The sequence below is a fragment of the Notamacropus eugenii genome, chromosome 1, assembly GCF_028372415.1.
Source record: "Notamacropus eugenii isolate mMacEug1 chromosome 1, mMacEug1.pri_v2, whole genome shotgun sequence".
Lineage (NCBI taxonomy): Eukaryota > Metazoa > Chordata > Mammalia > Diprotodontia > Macropodidae > Notamacropus > Notamacropus eugenii.
Genome location: NC_092872.1, coordinates 6,969,833 through 6,987,829, shown reverse-complemented (window position 1 = coordinate 6,987,829; position 17,997 = coordinate 6,969,833). Strand labels below are relative to the sequence as shown.

Below are 17,997 nucleotides of genomic sequence, written 5' to 3'. Positions count from 1 at the left end.
TTTTTCCTTTTATTGAATGCTCTTGTTTTTGTCACTCCGTTTGTCTATGTCTGTCACATATTTTTGATGCTCATTGACTAATGATTTTCCTCTGCCTTTCTCCAGAGAGAGGCAGAATTTTTAGATGTGAAATCCAGTCTGAAGCGTCTTGAAGTCCTAGCAGCCGAACAGAGCAGACAGCACCAGAGGCTGTGTGACCAATTAGATCAGCTCAACTTCCCCAAAGTCTTAGCTGAAGTGCATTCACTTGGTTCAGGAGCTCAGTTACCCTTCCATGTGAATGATGGAGGTTCTCAGACCTTTTCAACTTCACTCCAGGCTTCCAGTCTCATCAGGAAAGGGGACTCAATCTCAGAATCAACAGATACAGGTGAAACTACCATGTTCCATCCTCATCTGAATCCCCTCGCGTCATCACACCAATGTGAAAAATATGGTACTGAGAAGGAAGAAGCTGAGGATGAAACTCACAAGCGCAAGAGAAACGCAGCTACTTTTTGGCTTGACCAGGGAAACTGGAATGTAAAGGATGAAGCTGTGCAGACCGATTTAGAACCTCAGGCTCCTGCTAAAAGATTGTCTGGGGACCATGACTCCAGTAGCCAGATTTATGGGGAATGCTGCAAAAGAGACTTGATGGTTCAGGAAACATCTCAGTCTTCATCAGTGACTATGAAGGACTTGGTCACTAAGGCCAGGCCCACATGTGTTCTGCAAGAGTGTCGGCCAGCAGCTCTATTTTGTAGTAATACACACGATCAAAATAAAACGCTTGGGCAGAAAGACAGGAGTGTAAGCATGAGAAAAAAAGAAAAGAGGAAAAAGCCTAGGAAAGTCTGCAGAGGCACATTTATAAGAGGGAAGAATTCAGGCCTTTCAAGCAATACCTCTCCTTTCAGCTCAAAAGTAGGGGATTCCCAGTCTGCACTCTCAGGGCAACAAGAGTTGTTTCCTGATCAAATAGAAAACCTCAGGCAACCTTTGCGCCTGCTTCGTCCCCACAGAACTCTCCAGCCTGTAGTGAAAGGAGGAGGAAGGGCAGCCACTCCACCCAGAGCAGCAAACAGCACTGAGGGGGATAAGCAGATGAGGTGGTTCAGCGATCTCAATTCGGACAACTGCAGTGGCCCTAATGCTGTGGGAACTGGGGGAGGCACATTTTATGTGGTTGCTTTTGACAGCAGTGATGATGGAGACTAACTCTTCTTTGGGGCTGCTGACCACCAGGCCTTCCTACCGACCATTTCTGCAGAGGTGCCTGTGAGTAATCACTCTCTTTTTCTAACTGGGAAAGCAAGGTGAAATGCATCATTCTGTGCCTTGTCTTGGGGTCAGAAGAAGATTCTGGAATACACATGCCCAAGGGAAATGCACTTTGGAATCATTTCTAAAGAACTCAGCCTTTTTGTCCTCACTCAGACTGCTACGCACCCAAAAAGTTTGGCCAGAACTTTGTGTCTTTTGTGTGGCTAAGACTTCCTTAGGAACAAAACGTTAACTAAAGTCTTGGAATGGCTTGACTGACACGTCCTTCGTCCCCATGATGAGGATGATTTGGTTTACACATCATCGTTTTCAGGAGGAATGTCGGTTTTATTATTGAGGGTTTAATTAGCATGAGATGATCTTAGCCGGAAGAATAACTTGTTCTGTGGAATCCCATATTTTCCAATGTTTTACTTAAATGTGACTTAAGTATTTCTGAGGTTTTAACCTCGCAATTCTAGTTTTTCATTGTTTCTTCCTCCTGGTAGTTAATGTTGCCATAGTACTTTGCCTATCATCTAAACATGCACTGTATATTGTTGTGAGCCAAGGCAAAATTAACTGTATCTGAAACACGGAATTTAAAAACCTTTGACAAAAATATAAAAATGGGCATATTCTACGTAAATGCTGTAGTTTAGTGTTTATATCCCACAAATAACTGTATTTATACTGAACTTCATTTTCTTAGCTCTTTCGTGCATAATTCTGATTTTACATCTTATTTTCCTCTTCTTATTTTCACAGAATTTTAAAGTTGGAAGGGTCCTTAGAAAGCATCTAGTCTAACTCCCTCATTTTTATTGACAGTTCTAGAAATTAAATATCCAACATAATAATAAATAGCTAAGCAGGGATTTGAACTCAGTTGTTCTGAGTCCAAATCCATTGCTCTTTCTGCTACATCTGACTACTGTCCTAAAACTTCATTGAAAGAATATGAGCAGCTCTAAATACATATATTGTCTTTTCTGTTGTTATTTAGACTTCTCAAGATGAATTTGAATCAAAATACTCTCATAATTATTCTTGATTTCAGTATTGCTTTTATGAATGTTAGCTATCAGTTATTAGTTTAGAAAACCATGTCATGTAGGAAAAACAGCTTTGCATTTCCTTCTTAGACTTAAATGAACGTTTTCCTGTTGTGCTGTCAGAGAGGCTACTTCTACCATACGTCTCCTAGGACTTAACCTCAGAGCCCCTGGATCTATTTGCCTTCTAGATAGTATTTTTTGAAAAGAATGATGAACCTTACCCTTGAGAAACAGAAATATCCTTTGGTCAGTTTTGCCTGAACAAGATCAGTAGGAATCTAAGTATTAAGGACTTCAGTTGTTTTCTCTAGGTAGGTCCTCTGACTCCTAGGATGAAGGCACAGAAAGGGATCTAGACCTTGGTTTTTTAGGCTTTGCGCATCCTGTCCTCTTCCCTTTGTTTCCATCCTCTTCCCCTCATGATTCTGCACCATGGAGCAGGGCGAGAATTGCTGCTCAGAGACTCTAAAGTCTCAGTTCATATCATGAGACTTGTGGGCTGGAGACTTTTGTATTATGAGAAATCTATTATCCCAGCCTGGTATTAGCCTTTTGAGAAGTTTAAAATCCAGTCATTTTAAATTCATTTAAGAAGTATTTATGAAGCTCCTGCTCTATATAGTGCACTGTACTAAGTTCTGTAAGAGATAGAGAGGTTGGATAAGACTCAAGCCCTGCTCTTACTCGGCTCACAGACTATTAGGGAAAGATATCAATCCACACAGATAAATGGGATACATGTGTAAAAGGGGGAGGGGGCTGCTTCCCATCCACGAGAGTCCTTGCTTTACATTGGCACTGCATTTTTCTGGAATACTCAGGGTATTATATACATCTTAAGGCTGCCTGATAGTGCACCAAGCCCTGGACTACTGACTTGCATAACTCTACGCCTGGAGTCCCATTACATGCGCTTGGATGGAACCTACCTAGATCCCCTGGCTCCTGGCCTTTCCTTTTATTACTTCAGCTTGAGTTTCCATCAAGGAGTATAATCTTTCATGGCTCAGCCCCCACCCTATGGTGATTTGAATCTCTTTCCCAGAGAGTGTTTACATGATTTTAAAGGATTCCTTGCTCAACGTAGATGTGAGTACATTTTAATAAAGCAAAGTTAATATAAACAGAGTATAGGATCAGAATTCCAGAGCAATGAGGATGCTTCCTAGACAGCATATGAAGTTTCCCTGAGCTCCTTACTATAGTGAAAATAAAATGAACAATGTTGCCTTTAAAACTCTGAGCTGTGGGGTGGTACTACCAATATATCTGAAATCTAAAACTTCCTACAGCCAGGGTTCTGTTCCTGATGTTTCCTAGATGCACCCAAATACCTTTTTAGGGAAGCCTTCTCCAAGAATTCACTTTTAAGGTCTCCTGGGGAAAGGAAGAAAATCTTTTCACTTCTCCTAAGCAGCAAAGCAAGCAAAAGCTCTTCAGTTCAGTGCTACAATAGCTCATCCCCAACTCAGGGGCCTTCTCTGGCATCTTCTCCTACAGGTCTCTGGGATATTTCTTTGTGTGTCATGTGGTATTGCCTGGGTGGAGCTCCCCAATCAGGTTGAAAAACTAAACCAACCTAGCCCCTTATCCCCAGCTTCTAACAGTGACCCTTTTTTCAGATGTCCCCCCCTCCAAGTATGACTTGAGAATAACTTCAGCTAGCTATTTTTACATTAAATGGCCCAGGCAGATCACCCTGGCATTGATCCTGCTTTTCTCTGACCTAGAGAGGAAAATCCAAAAGAAAAGAAAATCCTGTCCATATGGAGGTTACATGAGATAAGTGCATTAGGATCCCTGAGTGAAGGCAAAGGGTAAAGATCAGCCCTGACTGGGTATCAGGGTTGGGTTACCTTCATGATAGAGGCTGACATCTCAATTGGACTTTAAAGGATGGGTCGGAAGTCAGTAGATTCAGAGGGAAAGGCAAGCTATTCCAGGCATGGAGAGCAGTGTGAGCCGAGGTACAGAGTGGGGAGAGCACCAGGAATATATTTGTGGGGCAGAAAACAGTTCAGTCTTGGGGAGCACAAGAGCATGTGCTGGCTAACAATAGTATGGGAGAAGGCTGAAAAGGAAGAATGATATCCAACTCTGAAGGACCTTTAGCATCAATCAGAGGGGTCTGAACTTAAGAGGCAAGCAGGAGCCACTGAAGCTTTCTGAACAAAGGAATGACGCGGTGGATTATTCAGGCAGCATTATAAAGAAATGATTGGATTAGTTTAAAATAAAGGATCCTCTTAAGAAAAAGCCATTAGCCTGTGTGACATTCATCTTCTCAAATGCCAAAAAGAACACCTCACTCTCTCATTTGTTCATCAATAATCCAACCCTTTACTTCATGAATATTTCATTTTGTTGTAATGAAGCCCAAGGATAGATTAATTTACTGTTCAGTAAGCTTGAATTTTTTTTTTTTTGTGGTAGAATGAGAGATAAGCCTGTCGTAATGATGCCAGGTTAATTAAAATGATGCTGTTTGTTTCTGATCATAATGAAAGACAACTACAGTGGTTTTTTCCTTTTGTTTGTAATGCTGCGATCAGATCCTGTTTTATGCTAAATGCGACAAGGTTCATTTTCAGGAACTGATTGTAGCATTTTCTGTCAAAAACGATGACAACCGAAAATGTTGACAAACATGAAAAGGCTGTCTTGAGATGGGTTTGCACTTCTTAATTGTTTATGAAATAGAGAAGACAGCGCAGAGTTGCATTTTTTCAGTGTGCAGTTCTTGTGAAGGGTTTTGAGGGGCGGGATAGAGATGGGTTCGGGCTAAGAAATGATATGCAGTAGGAAGCTTGTCCACAGGCACACGTCCGGAGCCCAACGCTGTTGTGCGCTGCTCGAGACTTACCAGGCTTGTATGGATTTTTGAACAGCTGCTCGATGCTTTCTAATAATTTGCATATCCTTGCACCAGCCGTATTGTTGGGGTGCTTTCATCCGTCCATTTTGCACTTCTGTCCCATAATGTCCTTTGATGGCTGCTGGGAAGCGCAGAGCTAAAATGGCCCACGTGGGCAGGGGGGCTGCCTTGAAACCAGAATGGGATGAGATTTGCATCTTGTCTGGAGCTTAGTAAAACTGACATCCTCATGTCAAGAAATTCAGAACCAGAAGATTATCTGAAAGCTTAAGTGATCTGTCCAAAGTCACCAGGTGGAAAGTCGCAGCTCCTAGAGGAAAGGAAACTTTCCGGCAGTTTGAGATGGTGGAAACGACATGGATGTGATGCCCAGAAGACATGGATTTTCATTCCAGCTCTACTTCCTACTGCCTGGGCGGCCCTAGGCAAGCCCCTTCCCCAACGGGAACCTGGGAGTTACACTAAATTCTGAGTTTCCCTTCCTACTCTAAATCCTGTGGGGGGGGGGGGGGGGGGCGGCGCTCCTTTTCTGCGTGTGGATGATGTATTGTGAAGTGGGTTTAATCGACAAAACGTGGTTTTTTTCCTCAGTAAATATTTGGATAAAATGTAAAATGTCATCTTTTTCCACCCTTCAAAATGAAAGTAATTGCACAGCGTGCTTCCCTTATTCTCGGAAGTCCCGTGGTTGGAGTAGCCGTCATCAATAATTCAAGTCCCGGCCCTGCTGCGGGAGAGCTGCGGGCCCGCCGCAGCTTGGGCCCGCCGCAGCTTGCACCCGATCACTGCTGCAGGCCGCCTTAGGGAGCAGATCGCTTTATTCCTTAGAAATGCAACGCATGGCCCAGAACCAGATGCGCTGAGCCCCGAGACACCAAGTTCAAGGTCGAGGACTCCGCACTAAAATTTCCTAATGGCCAGTGGCCCAATGCACCAGCATTTGTACGTCGTCCAAGTCCTCCTGGGGCTCATGGTTCCTTAAGGGGGCCACATGATCGCTCCCTCCGGGAAACTGAGGACACGTCTATGTAAATGCAGTCCTCTCTGTTCAGTCTCTCTGTCGCTTTCTCTTTTTCTCGGCTGTCTCTTTCTCCCTGTCCGTCTGTACATCTTTGTCTCTCTTTCCTCTTTAAATATCCTTGTTTGTTTGTTTCTCCAGCCATCCCGTATTTGTAGTTCATGTTTAACTCCGTCTCCTCCCTCCCCCCCCCCCCTTGAAGCCCAAGCACAAACATTTAGTTTAGATATGGGAACCAGCAGTGAATTTCCCAACAGCATGGTGTCCAACGGATGTCGGGTCCCGAGGACAGGGCACGCTCATGCTCTGTCAAAGAGCTTCCTTCATCTAAAGAATTTCAGCTTTATTCGGGGAGAGGAAGGCTCCTCCTGAGGCACATTTCTTTTTTTTTTTCATGGAGAGGAATTGACCATGGAAACGACTGCTAAGGACAGTTCTATTTTAGGTTGCACCCATTTAGCAGGTTTTGGTGTTTATTGAGAGTGTCCTCCTTCCTTCCTTCCTTTCTTCCTTCCTCCTCCTCCTCCTCCTCCTCTCCCTTTAAAAGTTTGACTTTTAACCAGTCTCCCACTAGACTCTGGGGTCCCTCTGTCATTTGGATTCAGTGCGGAGAAACTCATTGGGCTCCATCTCCTTTCGGTACTGACTCGTTTCACAGACTGGGCAAGAACCCAAATGGAATATTATTTAGTTTCAATATGTTAGCATACAAGGAAAGCCATGAAGTAGAACCATTCTTTGCCTCTCACAAACGAACAGCAATCTCTCACTTGCATTAATGCATTAGGGGGGAAGAAGCACAGAAGCTCTCCCTTTATCCCCACCTAGAGGAAACTCACATTCCAGGGTGAGGGAGGTGTGCCCTGAGGTGTGAATGGCACAGCTCTCTGGGAAGTTTCTAGACTCCTAAATTGCCATGTGCTAAAGAGCTACCTCTCCCCCTATCTCTCACTGAAGCTTAACCTGCACACTGTGCCCTCAATGTTGTTCCTCACCTCCAGGTGGCTTCCCTAGTGTGGGCACCTCAATTCTGCTTCCACATCTGTCCCATCTGGCCCCTTTTCTCTGCTCACACAGCCACCACCTCAGCTCAGGCCCTCCTCACCTCTCACCTGGCCAATCTCCCAGCCTGCCCCTGCAGGCTGTCCTACCTGTCCTTCACACCAACACTCTACTACTCTGGCTCTTCTAGGCATGGTCATCTCAGGTAGGCATTATCGCTCTTTTAAAGTCAAACCAATGTTATTGTGGCTTTATGTGCCTGGGGACCTTTTGCCATGTTGGTCTTTGATCTGTCTTCACCTGCCTTATAGCCAGTAGTGCCCAAAATGACCGTTCAAGCAGCTGCTGTGAAGCAGTACCTCTTCTCTCTCCATAGAAGGTTAAAAGCCTCTCAGCCGGATTAGGACACAGAGTGACTTTTTTTTTTTTTTTTACCACATCTCAGTCTCAGGAGGCAAGCAGAAGGCCTCTTAACACTGTCCATGCCTTACATCTTGGATAAACACACGTAAATCTTTCCATTGGCCCTTTGGATTTCTGCATGCTTATTCACCTATAATCAGCTTCCTGTTATGCAAACTTATTTAAACCTTGTATAAAACTAAAAAAAGCAACAAAGCAAAACATCAAAACACTTGTTATGAGAAGAGGGACCAAAGCTGTCGGCCTTTGCTTGTGTACCACTAATAGTGACAGCCAAACCTCTGTCTCTCTTGCATGTTCATTTCTGTAAATACAATACCCTAACCTGCAAACACGTTCCTGAGCACACAGAAGAGAGACTTAGCTCGAGGTGCAGGGTCCCATGGAGAAAAGAGCTTTGGAATCAGAAAGCCTGGCAAGGAGTATTAGGTGTGCCACGTCCTGCATGACCACAAGCATCTTCCCATTCCATCATTTTCCATTCCAGATCTCAGTTTTCTCCTCAGTAAATGAAGGCTTCAACTAAGTGAACTTTAAAGGGTTTCTTCCAACTCTAGACCCCACGATCTTTCCTCTTTACCCTTCCTGAGGGGTTCCTGGCTCTGACACTGGTGTCAGAAGTCAGGGAGAAGTAACCTAAATATTCTGTAGAGGAGAATAAGTAACTGAAGTAGGTAATGAAACTATGTATCTCAGGGATGAGGATGGAAAGAGAAGACTGATGTGACTCTGAAGGAGTCTCTACAGCCTTTGAAGTTTCTTTGTAAAGGTTTAGAGCTCTCCCAAGTACCAAGCTGATCCCTGGGTTGTTGAGTCTCTGGGTCAGGGGCGGTGCATTTCATTCTTTTCTTACATTGTAGGATCCTGCCCCTCCTGGGGACAAGCCTTTTGCATTTCTCAGATAACCTTCTGCTTGTCCCAGCAGGTCCCGGATCCCCCAAAATATTCATAGCAAAACTTCTGTGTTCACAAAGGATTGAAAACAAAGTAGATTCCATGGATTAGAGAATGGCTAAACAAATTGTGGTACATGAATGCAATGGAACATTACTACACTACAAAAATCATTAATATTCTGAATTTAGAGAAGCACACGAAGATAGATGTGAACTGATGCGGAGGGAAGTAAGAAGAATCAGGAAAATGGTGTAGCCAGTGCCTCCAATGATGTAAACAGAAAAAATGACAGCACCAGCAAAAATTGGACTGCATATGACGGAGCTTAGACCCAGTTAAGAGAAAAGAACAGGGAGCTCCCTCCCTTCTTTGCAGAGATGGAGGACTGTGGGTCTAAAACATTGCACATACTGTCAGACTCGATTGATGTGTGGATTGGTTTTGCTCTGCTGCTTTTTTTCTTCTTTTTTCTTCTCTCTGGGTAGTGTAGGAGAGATATATTGGAAATAAAGATGATGTAAAGACAAAAGAAATAAAAAGATACTTCTCTAGAAGCACTGAGGTATGATAGAAAGAGGATGAGCCCTCTTTTCTACCATCATCCCCACCCTTCTAGTTATTGTTGGGAGTTTGATGAGGACTTTATATTCATACAGGCAGGCTGGAACACATTGTACAGTAGATGCTAGAGGCCTTCCTCTGGATCTTTTAATATTTTAAGTTGGGTTGAGAATCTCTTGTTTCTTGCTATCCCAAGTTCACTTGCTATTCTGGTCAATATGTCCTTGATAATCTCTTTTATGACATCTTACACAGAAGTCATCATTAATATATCCCATAGCACATGGCTCTTGCCCCTCTCCAAGGACTCTGGGTTCACAAGGACTGAGTCCAGTCTTGGAGTGTCTGATCTCCAAGGGGCCATTAGCTCCAGTTACTGCACCCATCTGGACTTCTCCAGGAAAATCTACAAAATAAAGGCTAGGTATAACTCATGTCTAGTTTCTCCAAATCTGGTAACAGCATCTCTGATTCCCACATCAACATTCAATATATAATGTGGGTATTGGGTATGGAACTGTCTTTTCATTTTTACCCACAGCAAATGCATAAAATCCAAAGGACTCACAGGATCCTTTGAATAATTCCAGAAAGGGGAAAATACTCAAAGGTGAAGACACTTTGGGGGATGTTTAGCAAACATTCACCTTCTACCAGCATTGTCTAAGTGATTCACAGCAGTGTCACAGAGGGTTGGCAGGGTCCACATCTCCTGGTGATATGGCTCCCATCTCCTAGCTGCATGGACCAGTCTTCTTTCCTCTTTTTTCTCCAGAAAACACAGTAAGTAAATCTCCTTCTAAAAGGCCTGTTGACCAAACAATTAAACTCAAGAATGTTTGATGCCTTGGAAATTCTAGTGCTTGCATAGAAAATTCATTTTCAGAAACTATAGTCTTTGATCTGATCCCAGAAAAGGAAATAAAAAGACAGAAGGAGGCAGACAGGAACCAGAGGTTTGGGTGCTCCTCATTCAGACTCCCCATACACCTCTCCAGCATGTCATCCTTTTCTACCTGCATTTAGAGACAGCAAGGGAAAAGAAAGAGGCTCACTTTCATGGAAACTGAGAAAAATTACCAATGAATGTCCCACCCTCACACCCCCCTTCAGGCATCTTGGAGGCAGTCACAGGAGTTCACTGTACCCACAAGGTGCTAGGGTATGTCTTCGTTGCAAGGTGCAATAGGTTGTCAGACAAAAACGCATCCTACATCCCCAAGCTGATCAGGCTTTCCTTAGCCCCGCCACACAGAGGAAAGAGGAAGGCATTAGGCATTTATGTGGCACCTTCTATGACAACGCTGTGCCAAGCACTTTATAAATATTTTTTCCTTTGATCCTCACAGCAACCCTGCAAAATAGGTGCGATTCTTATTTTACAATTGAGGAAACTGAGGTAAGCAGAGGTTAAGTGACTGGCCAAGAATCACACAGCTGAATGTCTAAGGCTGAATTTAAACTCAAGTCTTACTGACTAATTCTTCCGAGATCATGTTTCTTAATGATTTCAGGCCATACAGAACTGTGAGGTACCTTAGCGATAGCGCCCCCCTGTGTTACAGATGAGAAAGCTAAGACCCTGAAGTTGTGAGTAGTCCAAGGTGACATAGGTAGTAAGGAGCAAAGGTAAATGAGAAGCTTTTTCCTTTACCCCCGGATGTGGTTCCTGCTGTCCCCCTCTATCGACTGCTACAAGTGCAAACTCTGCTGAGGCTTCCAGGTCTCCTGGCTCCAAACCCAAGGCTTTTCCTCTTGACAGGTAAATTCTCGCTAAGTTTAAGGAGACACTCCTGAGTGTTGCTCTGGTCAGATTAGAGCCCCATCCTAGGAAGCAGAGCCCTGCTATGGGGGGTTGGGTGTGGAGCAGATCAAAATCCTCCATGTATTCCTCAAACCAACTCCTATTTCGACTTTCAAACCTAAATTTTACTTCAGTGTTTCCACAGAAACAAGTCTCATTGTCCAGCATGCCAAAGATTGTACGTGGAGGATGGGGATGATCAAATGACATAAAGCCATTTATAGAGTTTATCAGACATTATTGAGAGCGACACTTACATTTCAGGGACTTAATGAAGTCCTAATGTCCCAGGTCCCTTCATAAACGAAGAGATTTTCAGATACGTTGTTCCAATTCCACATCCTCTGAGGCTATTTGTTCATGTTTAATAAGTTAGCATCACAGACTCACCCTGGAGAGGGATCCCCACAGGGTCTGGGGGGGCGGACTGTAGCCACTCCCTGCCCTGCATCTCTGTGTGTGGTTTCGCATTTTGAACTAAGTTCAGTCCTAGGGAAGTCTGGCTTCTGGTAAGTGGAATCAGGCTATCTTCACTCCAGACACTTTGGGGATGATTTTACTTAAGGGCCCCCCGAAAAAGGGGAGAGTAAAAAGACACTGAAAATACAATATGAATTAGGTATGGGACAGGTAATTTATTCTCATGCAAAAGAGAAATGTTAAAAATTACATTCACAAGCATGCGCTGACAGAGCGGGATTTAGTTAATTTACAGCTACTACCATAGTAGGTTGATCTTAAACTTCATCAATGCATAAACAGTGGCAGGATGACTGCTCTGGTCATTTACATTTCACCTCTTCATTGCACTGTCCAAACCACTCCCAGTACTTGAATGCTCGTAAAATGACCAGGCTGTTAAAAAATAATCCTCTGGTTGGTGGTTGTCCCCTCAGATGCATACTTCTATCCCAAGTCTGTTGCCTCATCACCTCTCAGGAAAGCAAACATGAAAGAGGAGAAGGCAGGCAGGGTAATTCACACCTGGAAAAGAAGAGAGAGCCAGGGAGCTCGTTGCTCCCATCTGCACATTCAGTGCGTCATCAGGTCTTAATAGATATTAGAGAGTACTTTAGGACTTACATATATTATTTCTTTTGATCCCCTCGTCAACACCTCCCCTTCCAAGGTAGGTGTTATTATTATCCATATTTTACAGATATGGAAACTAAGACTAAGAGAGGTTAACCCACTTGCCTGAGGTAACAGAACCAGTAAGTGTCTAAAGCAGGATTTGAATTCAGGTCTGCTTCACTCAAAGTCTGGCAGTCTATGCACAGTGCCATGTAGTTTCCCCTTCCAGGGGAAACTACAATGCCATCCCCTCAGCAATGATTCATACAAGGCCAGTAGTACTCCCACTGTCTGGAACAAGGAATGGAGACTCTGGGAATACCTTATGGGGAGACTGGCCCAGTTACACTTAAAAAACCCTCCCTTGACTCTTCCATCCCCACAAATAATCCTTTTATCCAGCATCACTTCTTCCTCTCACAAGGACTTTTTTCAATCTTCCTCCTTCCTGACTTCTATGCAGCATTCAAAACTACTGACCACTGTCTCTTCCTGGTTACTCCCTCCTTCTGATTTTCGTGATATTTCTCTTTCAACCTCCAGTTATTTTCCTTTACTGGCTCACCATATTAAAACCCCTAACTATGGATGCACCCCAACACTGGCCTTGGTCTTCTCCTGTTTTTTTAACTTGGTAACCACTTTATTTCCCATTTATTTAATGATCATTTCTGTACAGATGACTCCAGAGCTATAATTCCAAGCCTGGTCTCTCTCCATAACTATAGTCTTGCATCACCAAATGCTTATCGGGTATTTCAAACTAGATGTGTCTGTAGGCAAGTCATCATTATCCCCCACACAAAACAAACAACTCTCTTCCAAATTTCCTATTTCTATCATCCTTTCGTTCACCCAGGTTCACATCCTTGGCATTATTTTTGACTCCCTCATCACCACGCCCATAACCAGTTGTGGAAACTTACCACCTCCATGACGTTTCTCTCCCCTGTCCTCTCCATTGGTGTTGCCGGTGTCTTTCTCCTTGCTGTAGCAGATTTGTAAGTCTAAAGAGAAGAACAGACTGTAGGAGAGGTGATGCTTGCCCTGAAATGTCCTGCTGGAAAGGTATTGATGACAAGAAGGCTCACCTTGCAGTAGCAGCAGGAGACCCTAGAAAAAAAGCAGCTGGAGTTCGATGGCCATTAGAGAGGCAGGGAGGCTCCTGGCACTGCTTTATCATGACAGGGGGCCTTTAAGGGAGCGGGGTCCTCTGTGCCTAACTCCCTAAATACACACAGAGCACACACAAGGCGAACGCCTGGGACAAGGGCCCCAGGTGTCTTCTTTTATACAAAGTGCTTCCTTTAGAAAGTGTCACAAAGATCAGATTTCTATAAAATGGATTCTAGGAGAACTAGCTGTGTTCTGGAATCCTATTGGAAATCATTTTTATACAGAAAGTGATCCTGAGGACTAATTGCCCTTATGTCACTATAGCCTGTTAATGTAAAGTGAGGTATGAGTCCCTCGCTCCCTTCCTTAGCTGTTTCCCCATTTTAATCTCAGAGTTCTCCAGTTCTGATATCAATGAGATCACGACCATAACAGCGCATTGTAAGCCTTCAAGCACCATGAAAGTATGAACCATCGTCACTATTTGCTCCCCCACTGACCATGGCTGTGTCTGCCTCTGGGGGTAAGAACAATCTGACTATTTGCATCACTGAGGGTTAGGGAGAAACAGGTTCAGAGATTCACAGATGGTTCGAGTCACGTCAGGAGAAAGCATCCCATAGGGTTCCGCTTCATTTTACAGAAGATGAGCCTGAAGCACCTTCCAGATGGGGCTCACCTCCAGGGCTCTGCTCTTCATAGGCTTCGGATTCAACCTCTCTCTCTCTCTCTCTCTCTCTCTCTCTCTGACGTCCTGCCTGGGGTGGTGAAGGCCTAACCTTCACGTGCAATTACGTGCCTTCCACATGTCTTACTTATGCAGAGTTAGAACTCTCAACGTGTATCAAGCTAAAGCTTTGGATGTAGAAAGCTATTTTTCTAACCCTTGGTCTGTGGACAATCTAGGCTCATCCAAACTGGAAAAAATACTTTTTCCCATCACCCCTTTTTTCAATATTTCTTGTTTTTCTTTTTCTTTTTGGAAAGTGAAGCCATTAGGATTACATTGCTAGTTCTTGATATGTCAACCACCCAGACATTTCACCCATCAGCCACCTCTGCTTCAATGTCTCCTCTGTTAGTCAGGAAGCTGGGGGGGGAGCAACTAAAGACTCACAAACCCGTTGCCTCAAGGGATTTTAATTCCGTTTTATCATTCCTTTGTATGGTGCACAGGCTGCTCCTTCTGGGAGTGAGGCCAAGGGATCTCAGAGGCAAATTTTTTTTCCAAGAGTGCCACCTACTGAGAGAAAGAAGGGAAATCCGCCCTCAAATTGTTTTTAGGGAAGACTCAAACTGAGGGCGTCATGTTCTGATCTCGCGATATCTTCCTACTTTTGATCGCTTCTGTTCTAAGGTCACTTCCAATTGTGAAATTCGAGGAATTTATTGTATTTTTTCTTCAATCACTCCAAAGGATGCATTTGTCAGCATTTGTCAACCCTAGGGATGGGGACCAAACAGTGGGAATGGTCAGCCACAAAGAGGGTAGGAGGAGTAAAGAGAGGAGGAGGTGATTCATAGATCATTAGAACTCAAGAGAACTTACTGATCAGGTTCTACACCCCTCTCCATTAGTGTTGCCTTTCTCCTTGAAATTTCTCCTTGAAATTTAAAAGATTTGTAAGTCTAAAGAATGGAACAGATGGTAGGAGAGGTGATGCTTGCCATGTCCTGCTGGAAAGGTTACTGTGTTTGTCCTTTGTTCTCGAATAGGACCATGACATCAGGGAGATGATGACATGACTTACAGTTGAGTTGGATTTGAGTGAGGGAGGGCTATGCAGGTCACCAACCTCACTTTCTCCTCCTGAGCCATCTGGGTTCAGTGGCCAAATGTTCATCAGGACAACTGGAGATGGCCCAAGATGCCATGGGAGATCCTGGTCATTTTAAGCTAAGGCCTTTACAGGTACTAACTTAGAGTGAAGTAATGCCCATTCAATGAATAGGCCTCTTTAAGAAGTGAGTCAAGGGATGGCCCCTTTAACTAGAAAAAAAGAAAAAAAAAAACGTCAAGCAGGCAGAGGAAGACCCTCAGGGTTGCTGTTCCAAAGACAAACAGTTACCCTTGACATTCACTCTAAGCCAGGAGGGCCCAAAATATAGCCATGAAGTGGAGCTTGGGCAGGGACCTATTGTGGTCCAGTCTATGAACTTCAGAATGAACTGGGTTTAAGGTTTTGTGAAAGAAAGAAAGAAGGAAGGAAGGAAGGAAGGAAGGAAGGAAGGAAGGAAGGAAGGAAGGAAGGAAGGAAGGAAGGAAGAAATGACTGAAAATGCTGGAAAGTTATTAATGACAAGAAGGACCACCTTAAAATAAAAGAAGGCTCGCTTTGGGCTGCAGTAGCAGCCGGGGACTCCTGGGGGAAAAGCAGCAGGATTTGGATGGACGCTTGGGGCACAGGAAGGCTCCTGGTACTCCTCTAATTATCAGGTGGCCTACCTTATAAAGGAAACTGAGGCCCCAAAAGATTTGTAGCCTACCCAAAATGCCTTCTTAGGAATCGAAGCAAGGAGAAGAAACAGCTTTCACTCTCCTCTCCCACCCCTACCTGGGCTCGCATGGTGAGCTTCATGTGTTTACTCAGGTGACCTAGAGCAGTCATAGACTTAGAGCTGGCAGGGACTTCGAGTACCCCTTCTAGTCCAACTTCCTCATTTGACAGATGAGAAAAACTGAATCCTCTAGAGGTTAAGTGACTTTCCCCATACAAGTAATAAGTGACAAACAGGCAAGTTCTGAACTTGGGTCCTCCAGGTCCAAAGTTCATGTTTTTCTGCTGTAACACCCCACACTGAGCTCCTGGACCTCAGAGACCATAGACTAGAGTTCCTGAGAGTGGATTTCCCTGACTTATATATGGCATCAGCTTGGGTATTGGTAGAATTCCTGAAGGAGCACACAGAAGAGGTGAACATGTACTTGCACATAGCTTGAAAGTTCCTAAAAGTGTGCTTCTCCAATCTTAAGGATTACCCCTTCTTTTTTTGAGTTGTTTCAGTTGGGTCTAACTTTCTGTAGCCCTGTTTGGGGTTTTCTTGACAAAGATTCTAGAGTGGCTTGCTATTTTCTTCCTAGGTTATTTTACAGATGGGGAAACTGAGGCAAACAGGGTTAAGTGACTTGCCCAGGGTCACACAGCTAGTAAGTGTCTGAGATCACATGTGAACTTAGGTCCTCTTGACTCCAGGGCTGTCTCTTTTTCCACTTTGCCATCTAGTGGCCCAATCATCTCATACGCAAGATCAAATTTAAAAGTTCCCAAGGTGGAGAATTCCAGCACCAGGCTACAAAATGCAAATTTATTTAATAGTCAGCCAATAGGCTTTAAGAATTTACCAGCCACTATGCTAAGGCAGAGGATACAGAAAAAGGCAAAATAGGGTCTCTGCTCTCAAGAAGTTTACAACCTAAGGAACAAGACAACATAAAACAACTCCATCCTGTAATCTCAGAGGGAAGGCCGAGGGTTGGAGGGAGAAGAGACTGGAAAAAGTCTCTTACAGAAGATGGGATTTGACCTGAGTCTTGAAGGAAGTCAGAGAAGCCATGAGGCACAGGTGAGAAGAGAACATAACTGGATGGCAGACAGCCAGTGAAAATGAACAAAGCAGAGAGAAGGAATTTGATGTGTTAGGAACAACTAGTAGGGCAGTGTTGCTGGACCATCCAGTGCATGGAAAGCGGTGAAGTGTGTAACCCGAGTCTCAAGACCCATTGCTAGGGAGCTGTGCAGTCTCCTCTCGTGTTGGCTTCTTTCTAGAGTCTTTTCCTTTAACATTCTGAAGTGAAGTTGGAATCTTCCATCTCTCCCAAAGCCAGAAGACAGAAGCACCCAAAGCCTCAAGACACTGAAGAGACTCCAAGCCATTGAAGAAAACTTGGAGCAAGTCTAGAGACTCAAAGAGGCTCAGAATAGGGTTGTTAGGGACCCATTAGAATTTATTGAGTCGAGGGCACGCCACAGTCGGCCCTGCGCTTTCAAAAGATCACCTTAGCCACGGAGTAGAGAATGGACTGGATTGGGGAGGGTTGTGAGGCAGGCAGGCCAATCAGAAGGCTATTTCAGCAGCCCAGGTGTGAGGTGAGGAGGGACTGTGCTGGGAGGGTGACTCTATGAGTGGAGAGAAGGGAACGGATGTGAGAGACACAGTGAAGGTACAAAGGACAAGACAACAACATGCTGGCTGTGTAGGGTGAGTGTAAGTGAGGAGTCAAGAATGAACCTGAGAGTGTAAGCCTGGGGGACTGGGGCGACAATAAGAGTGCTGGCTAATACTTACATAGTGCCTGCTGTGTGCCAGGAACTGCACTGCTTTACAATTATTATTTTATTTGCTCCTTACAATATCCCTGGGAGGCAAGTGCTATAATAATAGTACTCATTTTACAGATGAAGAAACTGAGGTAAGGAGAGGTTGTAACTTGCCCATGGTCAGATAGCTAGTAAGCGTCAAAGGCTGGATTTGAATTCAGGTCTTTCTGATTTCAGATCCTGATCTCTATCCACCATGCCATCTAGATGGTGGTTCTAGCAACAGTAATATGGAAATATGGAAGAGGAGAGGGCTAAGAAGGAAAGATAATGAGTTCTGTTTCCAACATGTTAAAGTTGAGATGACCAATGGCCATTTGGTGATATAAGACTGGAAATCAAGAGAGAGGTTTGGCCTGGGTAAGTCAATCTGAGATCATCCACAAAGAAATAGAGAGGAAGAAAAGGGACCAGGATAGAGCCTTGGGAGATACCCATGGTCATGAGGTTTGGTGTGGAATAAGATACAGAAAAAGAGACTAAAGAGCAGTCAGACAGATGGGAAGGTCAAAAGGGAGCAGTGTCACCAAAAACTAGAGAGGAGAGAGTATCCAGGAGCATGTGGTAACCAACAGTGTCAAAGGTTGCGGAGAGGTCAAGAAAGA

General features: G+C 44.1%; 1 protein-coding gene across 2 annotated transcripts in view; it reads left to right on the top strand.

The window, feature by feature from the left end:
- The window catches only part of IHO1 (interactor of HORMAD1 1), a 60,202-nt gene extending 58,308 nt beyond the window's left edge, over positions 1–1,894 (top strand). For both annotated transcript variants that reach the window (XM_072651257.1, XM_072651249.1), the window contains exon 11: positions 106–1,894. In XM_072651257.1, the coding sequence (XP_072507358.1) occupies positions 106–1,200 (1,095 nt within the window). In that variant the 3' untranslated portion in view covers positions 1,201–1,894. The remainder of the gene's footprint in view (positions 1–105) is intronic.
- Positions 1,895–17,997: the final 16,103 nt, after the last annotated feature.